The sequence below is a fragment of the Biomphalaria glabrata genome, chromosome 14 (assembly GCF_947242115.1).
Source record: "Biomphalaria glabrata chromosome 14, xgBioGlab47.1, whole genome shotgun sequence".
Classification (NCBI taxonomy): Eukaryota; Metazoa; Mollusca; class Gastropoda; family Planorbidae; genus Biomphalaria; species Biomphalaria glabrata.
This window is the reverse complement of record NC_074724.1, coordinates 13,403,265-13,428,509: the sequence shown is the minus strand read 5'-3', so window position 1 is coordinate 13,428,509 and position 25,245 is coordinate 13,403,265. Positions and strand designations below refer to the sequence as shown.

Genomic DNA, 25,245 nt, shown 5'->3' with positions numbered 1-25,245 from the left:
AATTCAGGGGGGAAATATCTACAAAACTACCGCAATGAAATCAAAACCCATCCAGCAGAGTTTCTCAAAGACATACTGATAAAACAAAAGGTGGGGGGCTGAAGTTAGTAAGTTTATTTCTCCAGGCACAAAAGTTTCTTTTAACAAAGCTTATATCAACTCTGTCTGTCTGTTGGGTAAAACATTTATACACCTCATTTCTCGAAACCCTATATCGGATCAAGAACCATTATTTCTTTTACCTGATAAAACACGAATTATTTTTTTTTTCAATTAACCAATTAGATAATTAACTATTGTTAATAATTTTTTTGTTTGGTATCGAACAAGGAAAAAATTATTCTTGAGTGATGTGGTGGTATATCCCGAATTAGCCTTTATAGGTCGCCATTTAGCAGTAGCATAAGAAATTCATCTATAGTGTCCATAACGGCGTTCGCTGTTTGCAATGCGGTCTTGCCACGTATGTCCATGATAGAGTACGAACATCTTTGGTGAACACGTTCAAGAATTCTTAATTGCTTTCAGTATAAACACGATGTTTCAGATCCATATAAAAGGATTAGAGAACCACTGCTTGGTAGGCACTGATTTTTGTTGGCAGGTAGAGCGATTTATTCCGCCAAACTCTCGCTTATAGGCGTCACTACTGGCCCTGGCCAGACGGTTATCAACTTCACTTGATAAGCAATGCATGATTCGATACTATGCATCCTAGATATGTGAAGTGGTCTACCACATTAAGGGGCTGTCCATTTACGGTGTATTCATTGGAGATGAGTAGGTTTTATGGAATGACTTCTGGAACATAACTACTGTTTTATCTAGGTTTATAGATAATTGAAAAGAGGCGGCGGTGTATGCAAATATTGATAATGTAGCGACACCAAAAGTACAGAAAGGACAACCCATGTATTGTGGAAGGATTTACTAATACGCTAAGGGAAAGTGCCGTTGCATGGGGTTCAATGTGCTTACCGTATAAGGAGAGACATTATTTTTCCCGATGTGCAAATAAAAAATTCAGCAGATGTCAGAGACTATTTCTGACGATGAAAGACAGCTGCAGTCAGACAGAAGAGATAAAGTCATGGTGATCGAAAACAAATAGTTGATGTTCTTAGAGAACCGCAAAAAGAACAGGATGAGAGCAGTTGTAGAAGTTAATGGTTACCGAGTAAGGTTTTAAATGGACAGTGGAACTGGTGTAAACAGTAAGAGAAGATTGGCACAGATTGAAAAAAAATTGTTGGCATTAATTGTTGGTTAGGAGTTAGTGTAAAGACTATAGACACTCCTCTCTTGCCAGCCATGGGGTTTAAGAGAGAGTTGTGAGCGTGTCCGGAACAGAGCCCTATTTGTAGCATTTAAACTGAAAATACATATTCTGAGGAATCTACAGTGCCTTAACCTGCTATTATTTTAGTTCAGAAACCAAATCTGCTATTCACGGCACTTTATTAATGGAGCCCAGCGACTGGTAGAAATTTGAAACTACGCTCATGGAGTATGGTGACTGTAGTTTGCTTAAGATTTTTTATCGAAAAGGGACGTTTCATCATCAAAACCATCTGTTGGAAGGGGGTGGGGGTAAATTAAAAAAATCTCAGGAGTTTTTTTTTAAACAAACTGGTGACTGTAGTTTGCTTTAGAATTATACCTCAAAACTCTCTGTAGTGGGTTTTAAACTCAAAACCATCTGGAGGGGGTGTAAACTTAATTAAAGTCCTCTGCCGGGGGAAATTAAACTCAACCCCCCCCCCCTTTGGCTAAGCTCATAGAATTTTGAAGAGTTGGTTTTCAGCTTCAAACCCCGCTGGAGGGGGAATTGAACTTAAAACCTCTGAAAGTGTTTCTTAAACTCCAAATCTCTCTTGGCTACGCTCATAGAATCTGGTGACTGTTATATGCTTAAGTCTTATCTTTAAGAGGGGGTTATATCGTAACAAAATTTTGAAGGGAGTTTTAAACTGAAAATCTTCAAATTCTCTTGGAATTAGGTTACTGTCGTTTGCATTATTTGTTTGTTTTATAGAAGAGAGGGGTTTTAAACTCAACTCCTCTCCCGCCCTGGATGCGCAGGGGCAAGTGATGGTTAAACATTAAAATCTCATCTAAAATAAACAAAGTCAAAGTAAAAATCATTCACAAAATCCCCCCACCCATTTCGGGGAGGCGGGGTTTGGGCCCTCCCCCATGGTTTTATAGCAAAGAGTAATGTCTTCTAATAACTGTCTCATTGGCTATAAATGAATTCAGTGTACCATTTACTAAGTGGGAGGGTGTTTTGAAATCATCAGCTAGGCTCTTGAGTTACATCTCATGCTGTAAAATACGTAACTAGTGAACTAAGGTTTCTGCACGTTTCTACATATAAAGAAGAGTCTAGAAAGCATCATGGCCCAAGAACAGTTGCAGTGTTCCATGTTGGTGGTAAAAGACGTTCAAAACAAATGGTCTTGGCCACAAGCACAAGCGATCTTACAGCGAGCAGTTTGTTAATGCGGTACCTTCATATCCCTTACATTTGGACACTTCTGTTGCAAGAGCGTTACAAGTTACTTCCTTTTCAAATGTAATGTCGGTCTGTTTTGTTTGACATATTTTGGTTGTTTCTTCAAAATAACCCAAACACCTTTCAGAACAGCCGGAAATGGAGGGGGAGGAGAGGGCGGTAGAATTCGAACCCGGGACTATCGAGACGACACTCCAGAGCGCATAACACACGGCAGCTTTCAAGTGTTTTGTTTTACTTTTTTAGCTACAACAAAAAGTAATGTAATAAACTACTTACGATAGCAATTGAACTTTAGAGGGTTTTTTATTATTTACATGAAGAAATACACTACATTATTTAAACCTATGTTCGCATAAATGCTTTCAGTTGTGTGTATATCATATGCAATCAAGTTGTGGGCCATATCGTATGGTAATGCTTGGGCCTGGGCCGATTTCGACACCCAGTCGGCCCCTGACCAATACAACATCAAGCATAAGAATACTTATACAACATGAAGTATACAGTACTATGGTCGAGAGTCATTCTCTCGTATGCAAATTACCAGCCCAGTGGTCAATGGTCCCATGCCCTAGCTAGCCCCGCCCTCCACCTCGCACATCCGTGTTCACTGACAAGTTCAACAGAGCCGACACAGCCGTTAGGCATGTATTAGACAAACAATGGCTCTCGTTGAGTATCTCTCATAAAGACAAGTGGACAACATAAATACACTACATATAGCTTTTGTAAGTATGAGCAATTAAGCTGTGAATGTAAATATAGATGTGAAGCTAGGTGCTGAAACAAATGAATGTTACTTACATTACCTTTAACTATCCCTTAGTCTGTTTTACATTGGGGCACCACGCAGGATTTGTCGACCGTCTTTCTCCATTCCTCTGTCTTTTGCCTTAGTTAGAACCTCTTTTAACGGCAGGCCAGTTCATTCTTTTAGTTTGTCTTCCCATCTCGTTCTCTTTCTGCTTCTGTTTTTTCCTGGTACTGTTCCTTGAAGGAAGGTCTTTGAGAGCCCCGAGGACCTTGTAATATGGCCAAAGATTTTTGGCTTGAGTTTTTTTTTAACAATAGTTAGCAGGTCATCATGCAGTAACCATGTCTCTAATCTCTTGGTTTGTGATGCGGTCTTAATATGTGATTCCTGGGATCCTTCTGTAGCATCTCATTTCTATTTGTTAGGATCCTCCTCTCTAGCTGTGCAGTCCAAGACTCACAAGCATAAAAAAAATGTGGCCGTTACCAATATACATAAAACACTGAACCATAATCTTTAAATACAAAAACAAAATTTAATAAAATACTCTGAAAGACAGCAGCACCAGCGGACAACAGTGGACAACATAGATTCACTGAGTATAGAGGCTTCAGAGGGTATGAGCAATTAAGCTGTTAACGTATATATATAGAGTGTGAAGCTAGGTGCTAGGCGGTGTTGTCGTTACATAGACATTTGGTCTACACGAGTTCCTGCCCCTGTTAACGTCATCCTCTGTTAGAAATCTGGCTATAACGTAATCTTAATAATACAAAAGAAATGCCTGAATTAAAAGTAAATGATATCTTTTCATTGGGTACTTTCAGGCTTATAGCATGCTCAGAGCGCTATGGTCCAATCTCATTTGTAGACCAGTGGGGTAGGGGGTAACTAGGACTTGGTTTTCCGTGCTGCCTTCAGGCGCTCAGTAAACACAACTCTGCCAGAGTCGGGTGTCGAACTTCGAGCCCCCTTTCTAAGTTGCCAAGCCAAGTCCAAGCGTACTTAGCCTCTCGACCACCTTCCCAATGCTTACCCAATAGAACTTTTCTTAAAACTAGTAGGAAACAGAAGTATCCATAGTGTTCACGTGACTTACCTTCTTACTGAACAACTACATGATCTGCTGCTGAGCCAACAAAGTTCCATTTGGGCAGACCAGCATTTTTTTTTACGGATGAGACCGTATCAATATATTCATCAATATATTCATGTTTCATTGACAACGTACTTCTTATAACTATCATCTCACAAATTAATACGTACTAACCATGAGCAATATCTTCAAATTACAATATCTTGAAGCCCTTGTACAGATAAAAATGTTTTTTAGAGTTTCATAAATATCCACAAGACTGTACATTGTATGTCCTGTTGGATGTAATGAGCTTCAATTCTGAAAGAACATCCGAAACATGTAAAACAAAACAAATATAAAAAAAAGAGGGTTAAGCTATTGGATATTTATATGTGCAGACCTATCAGATAATCTAGATCTTGCTCCCACTACATGGATAGACATTATGCTCGCCCAGACTTTTATGTAGCATCACCAGAGTTTCTTCAAAGACACAGTTCTTATTGCCATAGATAAGGGAATTATGGGTAGCCCTTTGCGCCATGGTCGTTTCTCTAGGTCTTGCTTTGGTGATCAACATTTTGTAAGTACTTTAAACACCAGATCTGTTGATGTAGGAAGGAATAACATAGGCGATAGTTCCATCGGCTGAGGAAATGTCCTAAACATTTCTTCGAGGTGGAGACACAAAGCTTGGATCTATAGCGAAGATAAAAAATATATAATGAATTTATTAAGATAGATAATTAAATAAAAGAAGTTTTTACAATGTGGGTGAGTTTTTCAACTTGATCAAGACTATATTCTAACAAGATTAAAAAGAGAGTTTGTGTTACACAAACTCAGAGGCGGCCCCCGTCGAAGTCGGATCCCTGTCGGATCTGCATATTCGCCAAAAATATTCAAGAGGTGATTTAATTTTGATGTAAAATGTTTTACACGTTTCGGATGTTCCTTCAGAGCTAAAGATAATTACTTCCTAGTCCAAACCTCCCGCAGGACGACGGGGGATGGGAGCGGGCAGGGTTTGAACCCTGGGCCATCCATAAATCTGAACGACAGTCCAGCGCGCAAACCGCACGACCAGGCAGCCATCCGATGGTCAAAAGTAATAATGTTTCAAAGATTCATTTGCCGTAAATTTAAATTTAAATTTAATAAAAAATAGTAGATTAGTTTTAGTATATTAAAACATTACAATATTGATCAAAACGTTTGGAAATGAAAATCTACACTTTTTTTTACACTTTAAGTTTAGAAATTGAAATTCTACATCTTAATCTAGTCTATTTTAGTCTAAACTAAATCTAGAAATTCTAGATCTAGACTCTAAAATAATTTTAATTAGAATATAAATCCAGATCTAGATATACTGTAATAAAAATCTAGATCTAGTTTAAAAAATCTAGATTAGATCTAAATCAAGATATCATTCCTTTTTTAAACGCGAGTCACATAACGAGGCTTAATAAACATTACTATGCCGAGTTCTTTTTTCATTTCGTTTGAAAAATTTATTCCATAAACGTCAGAGGGAAAAAAAAAACACTACGTCACACGGCCTAGCTAGACTAAAAATCGCCTTCATCTATAAGAGCCATTTATCGAGTGTTCATAGACTTTGGTGCACCGAGTGCGTTCTTTAAGCATTTCATTTAAAGAATTCATTCCATATGACGTCAAAGGAAAAAAAAACACTACGTCACACGGCCTAGCTAGAATAAAAATCGCCTTCATCATTACGAGCCTTTTATCGAGTGTTCATAGACATTGGTGCACCGAGTGCGTTCTTTTAGCATTTTTTTTAAAGAATTCATTCCATATGACGTCAAAGGAAAAAAAAACACTACGTCACACGGCCTAGCTAGAATAAAAATCGCCTTCATCATTACGAGCCTTTTATCGAGTGTTCATAGACATTGGTGCACCGAGTGCGTTCTTTTAGCATTTCTTTTAAAGAATTCATTCCATATGACGTCAAGGGAAAAAAATAACACTACGTCACAAGGCCTAGCTAGACTAAAAATCACCTTCATCAACACGAGCCATTTCTCGAGTGTTCATAGACATTGGTGCACCGAGTGCGTTCTTTTAGCATTTCATTTAAAGAATTCATTCCATGTGACGTCAAAGGAAAAAAAAACACTACGTCACACGGCTTAGTTAGACTAAAATATGTTTTCATTAATACAATCAATTTTTTCGAGGGTTAATAGACATTGGTGCACCGAGTGCGTTCTTTTAACATTACTTTTAAAGAGTCCATTCATATGACGTCAAAGAAAAAAAAATTCCATTACCTCACAATAGGCTAGTACCGGTACCATAAAAAAAATGTCTTTATTTACACGAGATATTTAACGAGGGTTCATAGACATTGGTGCACTGAGTTCTAATAGAATTTATTTAAAAAGGATCAAAGCCGCATTGTTTTTGCGTTTTGTCTGTAAGTCGGTCTGTCCGTCATCTTGATATAAAAAAAACAACTAAAAGTTATTAAAAATTGATTAACCTTTATTTTACGTTTCAAAACATCGCAATAATTTTTAGGTATGAACACAATTGAAAAGTTTATATAATAGATTGTTCCGGATGTTTGTATAAATAGTAAAAGAAAAAGAGAATTTCAGATAAATGTAATACCGTTAATTAAATTTTTTGGATGGTCTCGTATAAAAATTAGATGTACTACTGCCACGTGGAGAGATTTTCATACCTTACTTTGGTGTTTGGATTCTGTTTTCCTTAAAAATCGGAACATAATATTAACGATAATTAGATTTTTTAATGTTTTAGGTAGAAGGTTAAATGTACTGTAATTATTTGGCGTTAGTAGATTTTTAAATAAATTCGGAAATTTCTGGCGACGATTTGTAAGAAACAAAATCCGGAACTTTCTTTATCGATTACAAAACTTCTATGTTATGTTTTACAAGAAAATTAAATGTCTAAAAAGTAATTTTCAGTAATCAATTCTAGTAAATTACTTTTTTTTAAAGCCTTATGCGATTTCAAACAATCATTAGGCATAATTCGTGTTTTATAAAACAATATCCGGAACATTTTTACACTTAATGAAATATAAGTCAGTATAGAGATTTTGATTTAGCATTAATATGCTATTTACATAAAAAACGGAACAACATATTATTGATAATGTTTAAGCATGGAAATTGAATGTAATATAAGTTAGAAGAGCAAACAAACATTTGTTGGCGTTGATTAGTTTTGCACAAAAAAATCAGGAACAATCAATTTTAGATACTTAAAACTATTGAGATGTTATGGGAGGAACATTAAAGGGTAAATCAGATTTTCAATAGCTTTTAGAGTTCTAGTTTTTTAAATCTAATCGTGACGGACAGACCGACCAACAGACAAAACGCACAAAAATAAGCTTCTTTTATTCGGATGGGGGCACTAAACAAAAAATAAATAAAATCTGATTTTTAAAAAAAGTTTAAGGAATTGGTTTAGCATCCGATCATGTTGCGACGTTACGCTACTGCACGAAAATCGCTGCATAAAAAGTCCATTTAAAAAAATGTGCGTGATATTTACATACAAAGTGCATTATTAGCCTTTATAAACAAACAGAAATGTTTTCTTTTAATTTTAGCAGCTAGTTGACCAGAAAAAAACGTCTTTAACTATTATTTATATTTGTTGTAAACATTTCCTGTACATTTTAAAAATATATTTGACTTAGTGATACTGAAAATACACAAAAATTGTCCATCTTTGTTAGCATATTGTAACATTGCCTCCCTTACATTTACGTAATTGTTTTAGAATTGGTGTATTTTTATGAAAAAATCACTTGCATAATTAATTTTATAAATTAAACGGTTTGCTTTTAGAAAACCAAAAGTAGCCGTTGCACCTAAACTTTTCAAGCCGGATTTAATGATGAAATAATATTTTTCATATCTTTTCTAGTTTTCGAGATCTGAGTGTGACAGACGGACAGACGGACAGACGGACATTTTGCACAAACCTAATAGCGGCTTTTTCCCCTTACGGGGGCCGCTAAAAATACAATACAAACTGAGCACCATACAACTATCACATGACTAATGATTCAAGATAACGCCTAGCTGCACATTTGTACAAAAGTGACTCAACGAAGAGATTTTAAATTTTACAAACATTTATTGCCAATGCAGAATATTGCGTTATAGATTTGTACTCCAACACGCAGAAAAAGCTGGGGTCAAGTCTTTGGTCCGCATAAGTATCAAGACCAACTCTGTCTAATTGACTTTCATGAAAGAACAAATCCCCAGTGCTACAAATCTGTTGGTGGATGACATATATCATCAGTCATCCATTTCTTTAAATCATCAATTCGTCCTTCATGTTTCATTGTGTTTAAAAATGTGCAGGTCTTACAACCCAAGTCGAAACCTTTTTTCAAGTCATACATATTTTTGTTTTCTAAATATTTACTGTAAGCCACCGGCTCGTCACTTAGCTGCTTTAAATATAAAGCTAAGTCTCTTGCGCTTCTGAAGTCTGCAGTATTTATAAAAGTGTTGTTTGGAAGATATTTATTGTAATCGGATCCACCTCTAACTACTGGCACAATGAATGTATTTTGAGTATACAATTTGAAAAGCTTTTACGTGATGTAATCTTTACATAAACTGTTCTCGAAAGACAAATAGAACCTGTACTGTACGGGGATATCTGGGGAACACAGTACGTCGCCTGTAGGGCAAGGTTTTCCACATTTCCCAAAAATGTCAACATCAATAATTTTCTGGGAAGGAAAGAAAAAAAAAGTTCATTAGTATTTTCAGTCAAGAAATTGTGTTAAAATTGTATAGACTTATAGTTTTGGTTGCGCTAATGTTTACCCCGCAGCCAACCTTTTTTAATTGAATCCTGTGCATACTTATGTTCACATAATATTTTGGCTAGAACCATTCAGAAATTGAGCTTACCAGGTTAGGCAGAAGACATTTACACTATCTAATATTGCAATAAATGGTAGGTTCGGATGAATGTTACCAAAATAACTGTTCAGACTAGGAATCAAAATTATTGTGTTCCCCATTTTAGCTTAAACTAGTGGGCTGCCACTCAGACACGAAAATACGCCCAAACATCTAGCATAACGATCCACTTGCACGTCACGGAAGTAGAAAGATACGCATAAGAGAAGTGTCACTCACAAATCTGGCCAATACAAAGTGGGGCGCAAAAGCTAACAATTAAGCCACATGCTCTCGAGTACATGCTCAGGCTCTACTGTTTATTAGCTGTACGTATGAAAAGAACTGAAGATGTTACAAGTGGCTACTCTAAACCTGTGGAGAGAGAAGGCGGGGCTAACGACAAGAACGCTCTAAAATGAGCGATCTAGTTTCACCGACACACTTTCCAGTGAAGAGACATATACCGGATATTAAGTCTATCGCTATGTCGCTTACAATTTGAGTGCATAGGTTGGACTGTACATCGACCTGGTCCACATTCATCGGAAAATGCTTGACCTCTGTAGAGAAGGGCGCCCAGCTCCTCTTCAGTTTATTTAACATTATTTGGGATGGACAAGGCAGTGTGATTGTTTTTGTTTCCCTCGCCACTGGACAACATAAATATTCCTACACGCAATTACTGATTGGTATTTGATTGGCTCAGTGTTACTGTTTGTTAGTTGTAACGCTTTTTAGTTTAAACTTTTAACCCTAGAATTCTAGTATCTTTTACCCCACCGGCAACACAGACATACAAAGATTCATACATACGTTTCATTTTGTTTTTATAACTTTGTAAACACAAACACACAATCATACATGCAGTTATTTCATATGTAGGAAAAAAAGAGAAAAAATGCTTTTAGACATTTCCGTTTATGCCCTACATATAAACTGTGGGGGGGGGGGAAATACATTAACTGAACTACAAAAGTTTAATCAAAATCTTGCGAATTTTCACAAATTTCAGAGATAAGATTGACAAAATATCAAAATCGTTAATTAACGAGCACCTACGATGTTAGCAATACAAATATTGGATTCTTGATCAATTGAGCGGTCGAGTGTGACACATAAGTTAAAACAAATATCTTTATATTGGCCACATACGGAATGGTTGGTTGTATATAGTATATCATCAACAAATTACCTTCATCTGTTCCACATATTCATCTCTTCTTGATTGCGTGTGACAGTTGGAGACGAACCATGCAACTGACTTGCTCTTATTTCTGGCTATTTCGTCTGTTTAGTTAAAAAGAAGCTGATTTTTAATAATAAATAATTGGTTATAAATAGAAAACTAAAAAAGGAGAATAACATTATAAGCATGTTCTCTTTACAAAACAACATTTATACAAAGGAATAAAAAGATCTGTCTTGGTATTACCATATATTAATAGGAGCGCAGCATTTCATGGAGGTACGTAGGCCTAGTTTCTACAAAGCTTATATGAACTCACTTTGGCTAATAGTGTGTACACATTATTTCTACCACACCCGAACCCAGATCAAACTGAACTTTTGCAAAATTATTTTTTTCTAACTCACAAAAGAAGATTCAATTTAAAAAATAATTAATTAGTTAATCAGCTTTTGGTAATAAATTATCTTGCTAGTATTTCGAACAAGGGAAAAAATTTACTTGAGTGACTTGACTAATCAATTTAATTATTCCCCTTTATACTTATTGGAGCGAAAATGTTGAAACTTACAATGGATAATTACTATTTATTCCAGTTAGTACGCAAACTTATTGATACAAAGCGCTTAATATAAGCTTTTTTTAAAGTATTTTATTAAATGTACATCTTGTTCTACTTGTGGTCGACATATCAACCAAGTACATGACCAGTAACATGAATGATAGTCCTTACAAAAATAACTGTGTTAGAAACTGTAGGCAAAGAAGCGCATTTCCTTGTCAGACTATTTTGTAAACATTTCTCTTATTACAATATACCTCCATTCTAATCACACTAGTGAAACCTTTTTTAATCAACAATCAAAATTAAATTAGAGCAAAATAATAACTTTATGTATAGCGCCATATCATAACCGTCATTGTCATTTAACTTTATGTATTGCATAAATCAGGTACTGACATTGTCATTTAGGAACAAATAATTGTTCACTTTTTCTTTTTAGCTTCAACAACATGACATTTTTGAAGAAGTAAGGCGGAATAATGTGTCACTAATAATATCTGTATGTCTATGTCATAGATATCTAATACAATTCCTGCTATTAGATTGACAACGCTTCATGGGTTAAAAATAAAAACTGGGTGGACAGATATTTCGAATTCGGCTGTAACAATGTTTCTAGAAATTGAGAAGATTTTGCATATCATTAAGTAAAGAAAAATATCTACATAATAGGCCTACAGGGAAAACTTATTTTGGAAACGGATTCTCCCTTTATTAAGTACTAGCCAATTACTACACGCTGCCTGTGGGCCTTAGTTGGGGTATTACTGATGTAGGCGATTTGATTGAGACCTATGTAAAACATGGCGAATGTTCCCTTTACTCTTTTATTTTGCCACGATAATAAAAGTAGAGTATGAAAATAGGTTTACCGTTTTGCACACATGTTCATGCGATCAAATATAAATATTAAATACCGTGAAAACGGATTTCCCCTCTTTGTTGAACAGTTTCACTATTTAATAAGGATAAATTTAGGTATTTTCTAAATCTAAATGAGTAACAAAAAAGTCTTTAGAAAAATCAATTTCTTCATTATGAAGATGATAGTACCTTATAATTCGTCATCATTTATATTTCTTATATTGAGATTCGCTCAGTCAAATTCTTCTAGATAATAATTATTCCTAAGACGACAATAAGTTCTTTTTATTAATTCATCTGAATCATTATCTTATATATATATATATATATATATATATATATATATATATATATATATATATATATATATATATATATATATATATATAGCATAATAGAAGGCGTATGTATGTATGTCCCGCATAGAAATCAAAACCGTTTGACCAATTTTGATAAAACTTGTACAAAAATGTTCCTTGTGTACAAACTGAAATCGTAGCGTATGCATAGTAGCCCTAAAATAAACTTAAGACCTTCAAAAAAAAAAGTTACCCAACTCTATGAAAGTGTTGTTATTTCATGGATCTAGGCCATGTTTACAGAGACAAGATCGAAAGTATCTAGATCTAGATCTAATTTTAAAAACTATACTTTGCATAGATACTTTGACTCATAATATTACATAATATAGTCTACTGATTTCATTATTTAATAAAATTAACCTTCACATTTGTGTTTCAAAAGCATTTTTACATAAATTCGTTCCTTATAAATGCGAACTTCGACGTCCTGACGTACTTCATAATCCATTTCAATGAACAAATTGGGTAAACCCGTTTTAATTTTGCCCTATATTCCTTTTATTGTTGGGGTTAGTCCCCTTAAAATAATTGTCACCGATATTTCTCTCTCACACATTCTCCGATAAGTTTATATCATAAACAAATTAATTATTGTATGAACTGAAAAATAAATTAATAAACAAAAGTATTGAATTAGTCAATTAATTATTGTTAATTAATTATTGTGTTTGATATTGAATACTGATAATAAATGGTGCATTATTAGTGGATATAGTTTGAAGGACGGAGTTCTTCCCCTTTAGATAAGCTTTGTCTGTTTGTTTAAAAGAAAAAGAATTTATATATTTTGCTTTTATTTATTACAAAGCTTATATCAGCTCATAACATCTGTTTGTCACGAAAAAATTTTTGACACTTTTTTTCTCCTAAACCAAATTACAAATCAAGTTAAAATGTTTGCAAACTTATTTCTTGCACCTGTTTAATTAAGAATAAATAATTGTATAGGTCAATAATTATTTTGTTTGGTATCAAACAAGAGACAGATGTTATACATGACAGATGTATAGTATGAGTTATTTATTCCCTTTTATAATTTCTCTAGTGGATTAGGTCGTCGCGTAAAGCTTGAAACTAAAAAAAAACCTTTAATTTCGTAAGCACTTCTTTCTCCCTGACCCTTACCACCTGATCTAGATTGGTGATTGGATCATTGCGCATTGAGAACTCTTTTAGCATCTAACTGCGCTACAACAAAACAATTGGTCAAAATATTAATAATCGCACATATTATTATTGTTAGTCTAGACTCTAGATCTATTAAAATGTAATTAGATGAATGATCAAAACTAATTGATACAATTACACTAAGCTTTTTTTTTAAAAAAAAAAACAGAAAATTTTTTTTTTTTTTTTTAAATATTTCTTGTTTCTATATTAACATAAGGAAATGCCAGCTTAAAAAGGCTCCCGGGCCGGATGGTATTACCCCCGAAATGCTTAAACATGTAGGGGGGAAAGGAAGGGCCGTGCTCTTGGCATTCGTAAATAGAACCTGGGACCATCTGCCCAGGGCCTGAAAACGTGCCACCATTATTCCTATACCAAAAAAGGGAAAAGATGCTTCCACTGCTGAGGGCTACAGGCCCATCTCACTCACATCTTGTGTGGGAAAGATGGCTGAAAAAATGGTAAATGAGCGTCTGGTTTGATACCTTGAGAGTGCCCGTCTTATAGCTACAGAACAGGCTGGTTTTAGGGCTGGAATGTCCGCTATAGACCAAGTCAACATTTTTGTGCAGAGCGTAGCAGATGGATTCCAAAGGACCGAAAGCACATACGCAGTCTTCATTGACTTAAAACAGGCATATGATAAAGTATGGCGGCCTGGTTTGCTTCATAAGATAAGAGCCGTGGGGGTGCGGGGACGGATATATTACTGGATTAGAGACTTCCTACAAGAGCGTACAATAAGAACAAGGATGTACGGAGAAGTCTCAGGGGAAATGACCCTCGAGCACCGCCTCCCCCAGGGCTCCGTCCTGTCATGCGCCCTTTTCACGGCCTTCATAAATGACCTACCGGCTCAGCTAAAATGCCAAAAGCTGCTATATGCTGATGATATTGTCCTTTGGAAATCCGGAAGGAGCGCAACCTCTATACAAAAAGTGCTACAAGAAGACCTCCATACGCTCTGCTCATACACACAAAAATGGAGGCTAGAAATAAACACCTCCAAGACGGTCTATTCTCTGTTCACGCTCGGGACTGGCATTCTCGGGCAACCTTTCCAGCTCTCCCTCAAAGGAGTGGCTCTCAGCATGGAAAAGCTACCCAAGTACCTTGGTGTAACTTTAGATCGCAAACTAAAAATGTGTGAGCACATCCAGGATGTTGTAAGAAAGGCCTCAGGGAAACTTTGCATTGTGCGGAAGCTGGCATCCACGAAGTGGGGAGCCCGAGCAGACATGCTCCGATCCCTGTATTTAGGAGAAGTCCGATCATAGATAGACTACAGCCTACCTGTGCAAATTTATGGCTCTAGGACTGCTCTTGAAAAACTTGATAAAATACAGTCCCAAGCACTAAGATTTGTCTGTGGAACCTTTAGGACAAGTCCAGTGAATGCGGCTGAAATAATGGCTAATATAGCTCCACTAACCCTTAGGAGGGAAAGGTCAGTACTGACCTGCTATGAGCGGTATAAAAGGCTGGATGAATACCTCCCAGCTAGAAAACTAGTGGATGGTTGGAGATGCAGAAGACGTATCCAGATGCAGTCTTTTATGCATCATGCCACTAGACAATCTGATGAAGCTGGCCTCTCCACCAACCGACAAAACATTCAACGCTTTCATCCCCTTCCCCCTTGGTGTCGCCCAACAACCCCAGACATATGCTTGAAATTAGTAGACCCTAATGCCACTAAGCAAAGTCGTTCATCTAACGACCTTCAAATCCTAGCTCTGGAGACCATTAATACCTTCAAGCCCAGTGCTATTTTTGCATACACTGATGGATCGGCATCAATTGATTCTGGAAGAGCAGGCTATGGAGCCTACATCGACTTTCTTGGATCTCACACAGTCAAAATCTTTGGACCATGTGGTAGTGTTTGCAGTTTTGATGCGGAGACCATGGCAGTCTGTGAAGCCTTAAAAGTCATTGACTCTCAACTCGGCGAGGGACATTTGAGGGCAACACAGATTGTTGTGGTCACTGACTCAAAATCTGTGCTACATGCTTTGCAAAGCCCCGGACCATGGCCCCCCAATATCAACACTGTCATCATGGCTTCACATAACATCAAACAACGCTATGGCACCCCTGTAATAATGCAGTGGGTACCGAGTCACATAGGTGTGACTGGCAACACAATCGCAGACTCTTTGGCCCACCAGGGAGGGCAAATTCCACCCACTGATCAGGCTGTAAGCTTTCATCAAGCCCTGGCTATAATACAAAAAAACAGAAATGGAAATGTGGTTTGAGTGCTGGGACAAGTCCCAAAAAGCCCGAGGAATCTGGGAGCGCATGAGGCGCCCTGACCGCACTTCCCCGTGGTGGAGGCTGTCCAGGCCTGAGCAAGCTATTACAGCACAGTGCAGGACAGGCCACTGTCCTGTTGGCTCATATTTCTTTCGGCTATGGCCAAATTTCGATTTACGGTGCCCTCGCTGCGGGGAAGAAGAGGAAACCGTGCCTCATATTCTGTTTGACTGCCCCAGACTTGCTGATCTCCGTCTCGACAGGTCTGGGAAACCCAAAATTCTCGACCTGTATGGCGACATTCATGCACTACGCAAGACAGCAGGGTTTCTGTCTAGGGCTCTTGCAAGAGAGGATTTGAGCCTCTCAAGCCCTCACTCTAATGGAGTTTAATGATGATGAAGATGATATTAACATTTTATCAAAGAGACTTTTAATACTGATCTTTTGGATTCATGCATTTCACATTAGCTTTTATGAATGCAATCGTACTTACAATAATTTGGACTTTTTTCAACAGGAATCGGTTTAAACTGAATTTCTCCATAAGGCACAAAGATATTTGCGTCTACACGATAGGTGGCAGTCAAATTAAACACAGAGTTCCAGTACGAGGTCCTATCTATAGAAGAAAAAAAAAATCAGAATTCGATCTATAAGATTTGAATTCGAGCTATAAGATTTGAATTCGAGCTATAAGATTTGAATTCGATCTATAAGATTTGAATTCGAGCTATAAGATTTGAAATAGATCTATAAGATTTGATTTCGATCTATAAGATTTGAATTCGAGCTATAAGATTTGAATTCGATCTATAAGATTTGAATTCGAGCTATAAGATTTGAATTCTAGCTATAAGATTTGAATTCGAGCTATAAGATTTAAATTCGAGCTATAAGATTTGAATTCGAGCTATAAGATTTGAATTCGATCTTTTTGAGATGGCTGCCTGGTCGTGCGGTTTGCGCGCTGGACTGTCGTTCAGATTTATCGATGGTCCAGGGTTCAAATCCTGCCCGCTCCCATCCCCCGTCGTCCTGCGGGAGGTTTGGACTAGGAAGTAAACTATCTTCAACTCTGAAGGAACATCTGAAACATGTCAAACATTTTACAAACATCTATCAAACGTTCAGAGCGTTAGATCCTTATGTTACGTTCACTGTCACTAACACTTGGCTGAGATCATGTGACTACTGATACAAAAGTGTGGATTAAGTGACTGTGATTGCGAATAAGTGACTTATGGCAGATACGTGACTTGTATCATGTGACTACTGATACAAAAGTGTGGATTAAGTGACTGTGATTGCGAATAAGTGACTTATGGCAGATACGTGACTTGTATCATGTGACTACTGATACAAAAGTGTGGATTAAGTGACTGTGATTGCGAATAAGTGACTTATGGCAGATACGTGACTTGTATCATGTGACTACTGATACAAAAGTGTGGATTAAGTGACTGTGATTGCGAATAAGTGACTTATGGCAGATACCTGACTTGTATCATGTGACTACTGATACAAAAGTGTGGATTAAATGACTGTGATTGCGAATAAGTGACTTATGGCAGACACGTGACTTGTATCATGTGACTACTGATACAAAAGTGTGAATTAAGTGATTGTGATTGCGAATAAGTGACTTATGGCAGATACGTGACTTGTATCATGTGACTACTGATACAAAAGTGTGGATTAAATGACTGTGAATGCAAATAAGTCACTTATGGCAGATACGTGACTTGTATCATGTGACTACTGATACAAAAGTGTGGATTAAGTGACTGTGATTGCGAATAAGTGACTTATGGCAGATACGTGACTTGTATCATGTGACTACTGATACAAAAGTGTGGATTACGTGACTGTGATTGCGAAAAAGTGACTTATGGCAGATACGTGACTTGTATCATGTGACTACTGATACAAAAGTGTGGATTAAGTGACTGTGATTGCGAATAAGTGACTTAATTAGGTGACTGGGATTATGCGATACTGATTATCTTATTGGGTTCATGTGACTGCAGATATGTGACTATAATTAATTGACTGTGATCATGTGATACTGATTATCTTATTGTGTTCATGTGACTGCAGATATGTGACTATAATTAATTGACTGTGATCATGTGACTACAGATACATATCCCGGGTCATGTGACAACTTATTCGTGACTGTGAATCAAGTAACTGGATTCATGTTACTGCGAATCTGTGACTGTAATTAAGTGACTGGGGTCATGAGAATACGGGTACGCGACCGGGATCATGTGACTACAGAAACAAGATTCTTCATTAAGTTACTGGGTTAGGGTGACTGCGCATAAGTTACTGGAGATTCAGTAAACTGAGAAACTTTAGATTCAATATAGTTAAATGGTTTTCTTAGATTTCTAGTACCTTAGTACTAGTAGTACCTAGTACATTGTTTGGAAAATAAATCATGTTCGAATTGCAATTTTACCTTTACCTATCCCTTAGTCTGTTGAACCGATGGGGCACCAAGCAAGATTAGTCGACCGTCTTTCTGCATTTCTCCCTGTCTTATGCCTTGTTTAAAACCTCTTTCAATGGAAGGCCCATTCATTATTTTATGTTATCCTCCTATCGCTTTCTTTGTCTGCCTCTTCTTCTTTTTCCTGGTACTGTTCTCTGAAGGAAGGTCTTTGCAAGCCCCACAGATCTTGTAATATGGCCATAGATTTTAAGCTTGCGTTTTTTTTTTTACAATATTTAGCAGGTCATCATGGGATCCTATCGCTGCAGTGACCCTGTCTCTAATCGCTTAGTTTGCGATGCTGTCTTTAAATGAGATACCTAGGATCCTTCTGTAGCATTTCAGTTGCAGAGCTGGGATCCTCCTCTCTAGCTCTGCAGTCACCGTCCAAGACTCGAAAACATATAAAAATGTGGCCATGACCAGGGAGCGCATCAGTCTGATTTATTTAGTCTTCTTTTTTTTTATATAAAGAGACCAAAAGACGTGAACTGGCGAAATAGCAAAATACAAAATTGCGCCGAAAAAAAAAGTATATATTGTAATGACGCATTTTAGGTGACTGATACTGAGGCATACTTGTGACGATATTGATCCAAAGCGAGACTGTAGCTTAGATAGATTTAAGGGAAAGTTGAGGCTAGGCTTTCGTAGAAGTCAGATCGTACGTGATAGTGACTGAGACTAGACTGCTCCCGTTGTGAATTAAACAGTTATAGGCCTACTTCTTCATACGCCTGTTGGGTATTCACTCTATTTGTGGAGTTGTATTATTCGTCTGCATGTCTGTAACCAAGAACTCGCTAGTAATTTGCAACCTATTTGCTGAACAGTACAAATTATACAGACGCAGATTAGACATACATCTCTAATATATATATATAGCTCGTACATCGTATTTCGATGATTACCACTTTTGTCAACTAGGGTGCTGAGGGCTTTGCATTGGGTTTTTTTTTGGGGGGAATGACTATGTGACTTACGCTGAAAATTTTTATTAAAGTGAGGAGGAAGTCACTCTTTCGCCCTAAAGCCCACCCTTTATCAGACGCTAGATTTGGTCAAGGCGTCCGGGGACGAGTTTAGGTGCAGTGGATGACTGAAAAATTAGCAATTGTTTCTATGGCCTACGGGTTACGAAGGTGTCATGTAACCAGCACAACGACCAATCTTTACTTTTCCTCAACTAATGTCAGGTGGACTCAGAGGCGCCTGAAGATCCCGAAATTAAAAATTCCAGTATTAACCAGAATTCGAACCCAGGACCCCAGGTTCGGTAGCCAAGTACATTACCTCCCATCAAACCGCACCTCCTGTAGAGCTCTTATTCTATTGAAATTATATAATGGAAATTCTAGATCTTGAAACATATAGATAGTCTTTATAATTTTAGACGATCTAGAAATTCTACATCTACAATCTACAAAGACTTTAATTAGAAATCTAGATCTAGATCTAGTTTAAACAAGATACAAGTTCGTTAGATTGTAGTGTTTACTTAATGTCCCACTCACAACCGGAAGAACCTAAACATGAATATATATATATATATATATATATGACAACTGGGAAGAGGTGGCACTGGACAGATCCACATGGAGAGAGAGCATAAAGGAAGGGTCACAGATTGCAGATGTCATACACAACAGAAGCAGAAAGAAGGGTGAAAATGCAACGGCGCCTGGTGATTATATATGCCCAACCTGCGATCGCAGCTGTGTATCAAGGATTGGCCTCTTTAGTCAAACAAGAAGTTGCATAGGGAAAAGATCGTCTCTCGAGACGTAAAATATTACAGATATATATATATATATATATATTAAAGAAGGAGATGTTTTAACAAATTAACAAATCTGGTAAACTCGTTTTCACGGTACTTAATATTATAGATTAATATTGTCAAGAACTTAATATCAGCTCTTGATGACTATAAAGTCTAGGATGATTCTTACTGATGCATATTGAACTGATCAATCACATATCAAAGAAGACGGTGAAATAAAGAACAAAATATTCAATAATGATAGAAATTATGATCTCTGGAAAAATTTTGTATTTAAATATAAATATTTAGTTCAGATCTATAGTTAAGTATAATATGACAGTATAATATTACAGTATAATATTGTTACAAAAGAACAGTGGCAGGTGGAGGTTACTAAGTTTGACCCCGGCGAGATGACACAGCAGCAAGTGTTTTCTGGAATGTACGTGTATCAACAAAGACAGGATGTGACGTATCTTCAATTGATGTTCCAGAAGGTACTATCGGTGTTTGTGCAGCATTGGAGAAGCGATTAGGGACACTAAATAAACCAGAGATTTAATGTGATAAGTCAGTCGTCGGTATGTTCGTCGGTACTGTTGTCTACAGTGTGAGACAGTAGAAGAGATGTGTAGGGTTGAGTTAACTGGAGTGGATCATAGTCGTTAAAGTCTATTCAATGTACTACAGTGGACTTGAGTCGTTACAGTCGCTACAGTTAAAATAAGACGTGTGCGGCTCTGATTCGGTAGAGTTGAGTACGACTCGGAACAGTTGAGTTGAGCTGAATACGGCTCTGATTCGGTAGAGTTGAGTACGACTCGGAACAGTTAAGTTGAGCTGAATACGGCTCTGATTCGGTAGAGTTGAGTACGATTTGGAACAGCTGAGTTGAGCTGAATACGGCTCTAATTCGGTAGAGTTGAGTACGACTCGGAACCGCTGAGTTGAGCGGAATACGGCTCTATGTAAGTTGAGAAGAGTTAAAGTAAGACGCAGTACTTTAAGACGCAGTACTTTACTACAAAGACAGTCAGGGTGGATAAAATACAGTAGAATATACTCGCCTTCTAAAAGTTGTGCATTTGTGAGAGGAGGTGCCTCCCATATCGATGCCGCATACAACTGATGTGTCCATCTTTTAATAGGTTTGAACTCGTCATTCAGAAGTACTAAGTGTATGAAAACAACGCTGGTCGATTCGTTAATGTTACCATCTTGAAAGTAACAATTGGTGTACGGACAGCTGCTCATGTTGAAACTGTTTTTGATGGTCATCCAGTGTGGCCGTCTGAGCATACCAATTCCATACGATATATTCGTTGGTGGTACATCGCGAGTAGGCTTGTGACACTTCACAAAAGTAGTCGGGGAACAGCTGAGACTTTTGTTTATGTCTTCAGAACTTGACAGAATGTTTACAGTTCCTCGCTGTAAACTAAAATTAACAGTTTGTTTATAGGAATAGTCTCTGGTGTTTTGAATGGAACTATTAATGCCAACGATAGTCTCAGAGCTCGATCCGGAAGCATCAAACCCATGAAACGGGTCACCGAAGAGTTTTTCTTTCAGGTGTTTAAATGCAGCTGACGTTGTGGTCTTAAGCAGCCAGCTGTCTGTGCTGGTAAGAGCTATGAAGACTACAAATCCCAAAAAGATGATGCAGTAAAGCATTGGTTTAAGTTGCTTGTAGAATGCCATGATCTGAAGAGATATAGGTCTAGCTACAAGTTTTCTTGTGACTTTTTAAAATTTTCACTTTAAACAAGTACACACAAACACACGTGTGTATAGATAAATTCATATATACATATTATATATATACATATATATATATATATATATATGTATTTATTTATTTACTATTTACATTCTGGCAAATGGAAATATAATTCCAAGAAATATATAGGCCTATTATTAATAAACAAATTCAAATATCACATTGCTTCAATCAGTTCTAGTCATTGCGGAGAGCATCTTGCCATTCTGTACAATGCCTAGGTAAAGTAGAACATTGTACCATGCCTGGCTTTTTTATGCCTTGGATATAATGCCTAGGCCACTATCGATAACAAATAGAGATTTGATACGAAGATTAACCGCCATGCACTGTGATGTTCTCAAAATTATATGTGAATTCTTTTTGATTTAGTTGGCGATAAAGTAGTTCAATTCAGCGTCCAGGACATTATTGAACCCATCTTGAAAATCTGAATAAAATATTGGCACGACTATCGACGAAGATCAAAAAGAAAAGCGCCAAGCTGTGGCAGAGATCTATGCCAAAGAAACAGAAAAAAAAATCCAATATCTCCCTATTGATGACAGCATGGACAGATTGTAAGATTTAGCTAACATATAGGCTACACTAACCGCCTGTAAAGAAACCTATCACGCAGTATTTCTTAATAATGGCAATGGCCAGCTTTTAAGATACAATAAAATCTCAGATTTTTTAAAAATATTTATCTATGTGGTAGATTTAATAGTTTTAAACTTCTCATCGTATTTTAGATTTTATAATATTACATTCAATACCAATATTTTTTTTCATTGGACTTAAAATTATATTTAGACTGTATACATTTTCGTTACCTGGAAATGAATGTACAATTTTAGAACTATGACAAACAACTTAACATCTGTTTTATACATTCCAGAACTATAGTTTTAAAAACCCATCTGTTTCATAAATTTCAAAATTATAGCAAACAAAATCTAAGTGTTTCATAACTTTCAGAGCTATACCAAACAAACATCTAAGTGCTTAATAACCAGGGTTGATCTTAGGCCACTGCAACCTATGAGGCCGCAGTGGGCCCCGCACTTTCATAGAGCCCGCGCGAATTCTAGGTGTAAATTATTTAAATAAGCCATTTTTTTTATTATTAAAGGATTTCTTGATTTATCCTGAAAATTTTAATATGTACGAAAAATTCATAATAATCTCCTGAAATTATTAAAATCTTCTGAAAACGTATGCAAATCTCCTTAGAAACAGACAAATTTGTCATTTCGGGGTGTCATTCAATATGGGAAAATCAAATCTTACTACCAATTTAAAAAAAAAGGCATTGTCAGCTTTCATTTAATGAAAATGTAATAATAACGCGAATTTCAACCAAAACAAGAAGTAAGAATACTTAATTTACTTTAATAATCACTGGCATATAAATATAGATCTAAATATATCTTGACCTCTTAAAAAAGCAATATTTTGCTAGTCGATAGTAAATCTAAAAGGCAGATCCGAATGTTTATCAGCTTTTTGTTGAAAAACTACCATCTATTGTAGATTGCTTGTAAAGGTAAATTGACACTGATATTGCACTTAGTAAAGTATGAATAATATGCAAAGACAAATTAATTTCTAATACAAAATCGTAATTTTCACTTATCCTTATCACAACCCAGAAAAGGCATCGAGAAATCCGTTTTGAATAGAGCCCCGCAATCTGTAGGACCGACCCTGGTAATAACTTTCAGAACTATAACAAACAACATCTAACTGTCTCATAAATTTCAGAGTTATAACAAACAACATCTAGCTGTTTAATAAATTTCAGAACTATAATAAATAACATCTAACTGTTTCATAACTTTCAGAATCGTAACAAACAACATCAAACTGTTTCATAAATTTCAGAACTAAAACAACATTTAACTGTTTCATATATATATTAAAAGCTATAACACATCTAAGTGTTTCACACATTTCAGAACTATAATAAACAACATCAAACTGTTTCATAAATTTCAGAACTATAACAAATAGCATCAACCAGTTTCAGAAATTTCAGAACTATAACAAAATCTAACTGCTCAATATGTCTCACCTACACCACAAGTCCGTTTCCGTATTATTCAATCTCTTCGAACTCAACCTTAAAATGGTGGCTATTTGAATGCAGAACTCTCTTGTTCAAGTTACAATATAGAATTTAGTTAATGTGGTGACATATGCCTCGAAAGACAAAGAGCGAAAATAGAGTAATCAAAATTATTATCATAGTATTGTAACAAAGTATTGGCTGTTTCAAGTCGCTGAGATATTGTAAAATGTGACATATTTTTTAATACTAAATATAGTATTTTAAATCACGAAGCCCTTGTTATAAAACAAAAATCGTTTGCTTGGTTCAACGGATCCAATTTCAACTATGGAAAGATGGATTGTACTTTATGTTCCCTTTGTATCTTATTCACTGATGTTACTTATTCATAAGATTTATGTATATCATATTGGGATACATTCACGTGCATAAAGGTGAAAACAAGAACAGTTCACAAGATCAAAACATAAAAAGTCCAAGTCCACGACTTTCAAGGATTTACAATTTTAATACAGAATGGGCCACTGTGCAGTATTTTTTGCAGTAGCGTATCTAGGATATATGATGCCCTGTCGTTAAAATAAATGTTAGGTACACTATAAATTCTACCCTTTTTTTAGGTTAGAAAAACAATGTGTCAATATTTTTTTCCTGCTGACTTTTCTTGTTCATGATTCATCATCTCGTACAGTTCTATCAACATCAATATTATGCAGTTCTTCACATGACAATTTTCATGTGGCTTCAAGTGACACGAGGCGCGGTGTCTGAGCGGTAAAGCGCTTGACTTCCGAACCGTAAAGCGTATGTATATATGTATTTTTGTATGTATGTAAGTATGTATCTCGCAATGTTGTCATTCGCCAAGGCTAGGTCTAATACTATGTTCCACGTTTCGCAAACATTAATTTTTAGCGGCCCCCGTAAGGGGAAAAAGCCGCTATTAGGTTTGTGCAAAATGTCCGTCTGTCCGTCTGTCCGTCTGTCCGTCTGTCACACTCAGATCTCGAAAACTAAAAGAGATATGAAAAATATTATTTCATCATTAAATCCGGCTTGAAAAGTTTAGGTGCAACGACTACTTTTGGTTTTCTAAAAGCAAACCGTTTAATTTATAAAATTAATTATGCAAGCGATTTTTTCATAAAAATACACCAATTCTAAAACAATTACGTAAATGTAAGGGAGGCAATGTTACAATATGCTAACAAAGATGGACAATTTTTTTTTTTTTTCAGTATCACTAAGTCAAATATATTTTTAAAATGTACAGGAAATGTTTACAACAAATACAAATAATAGTTAAAGACGTTTTTTCTGGTCAACTAGCTGCTAAAATTAAAAGAAAACATTTCTGTTTGTTTATAAAGGCTAATAATGCACTTTGTATGTAAATATCACGCACATTTTTTTAAATGGACTTTTTATGCAGCAATTTTCGTGCAGTAGCG

At 36.3% G+C, this 25,245-nt stretch overlaps 1 protein-coding gene across 1 annotated transcript; it reads right to left on the bottom strand.

Annotated features, from left to right (window-relative positions):
* Nucleotides 1-8,607: 8,607 nt before the first annotated feature.
* LOC129922656 (alpha-(1,3)-fucosyltransferase C-like) lies at nucleotides 8,608-10,610 on the bottom strand. The gene is given in 2 exon segments (XM_056009348.1): nucleotides 8,608-9,112; nucleotides 10,483-10,610. Coding segments are annotated over 2 exon segments (480 nt in total). The 5' UTR covers nucleotides 10,489-10,610; the 3' UTR covers nucleotides 8,608-8,638.
* Between the last annotated feature and the right edge of the window lie 14,635 nt (nucleotides 10,611-25,245).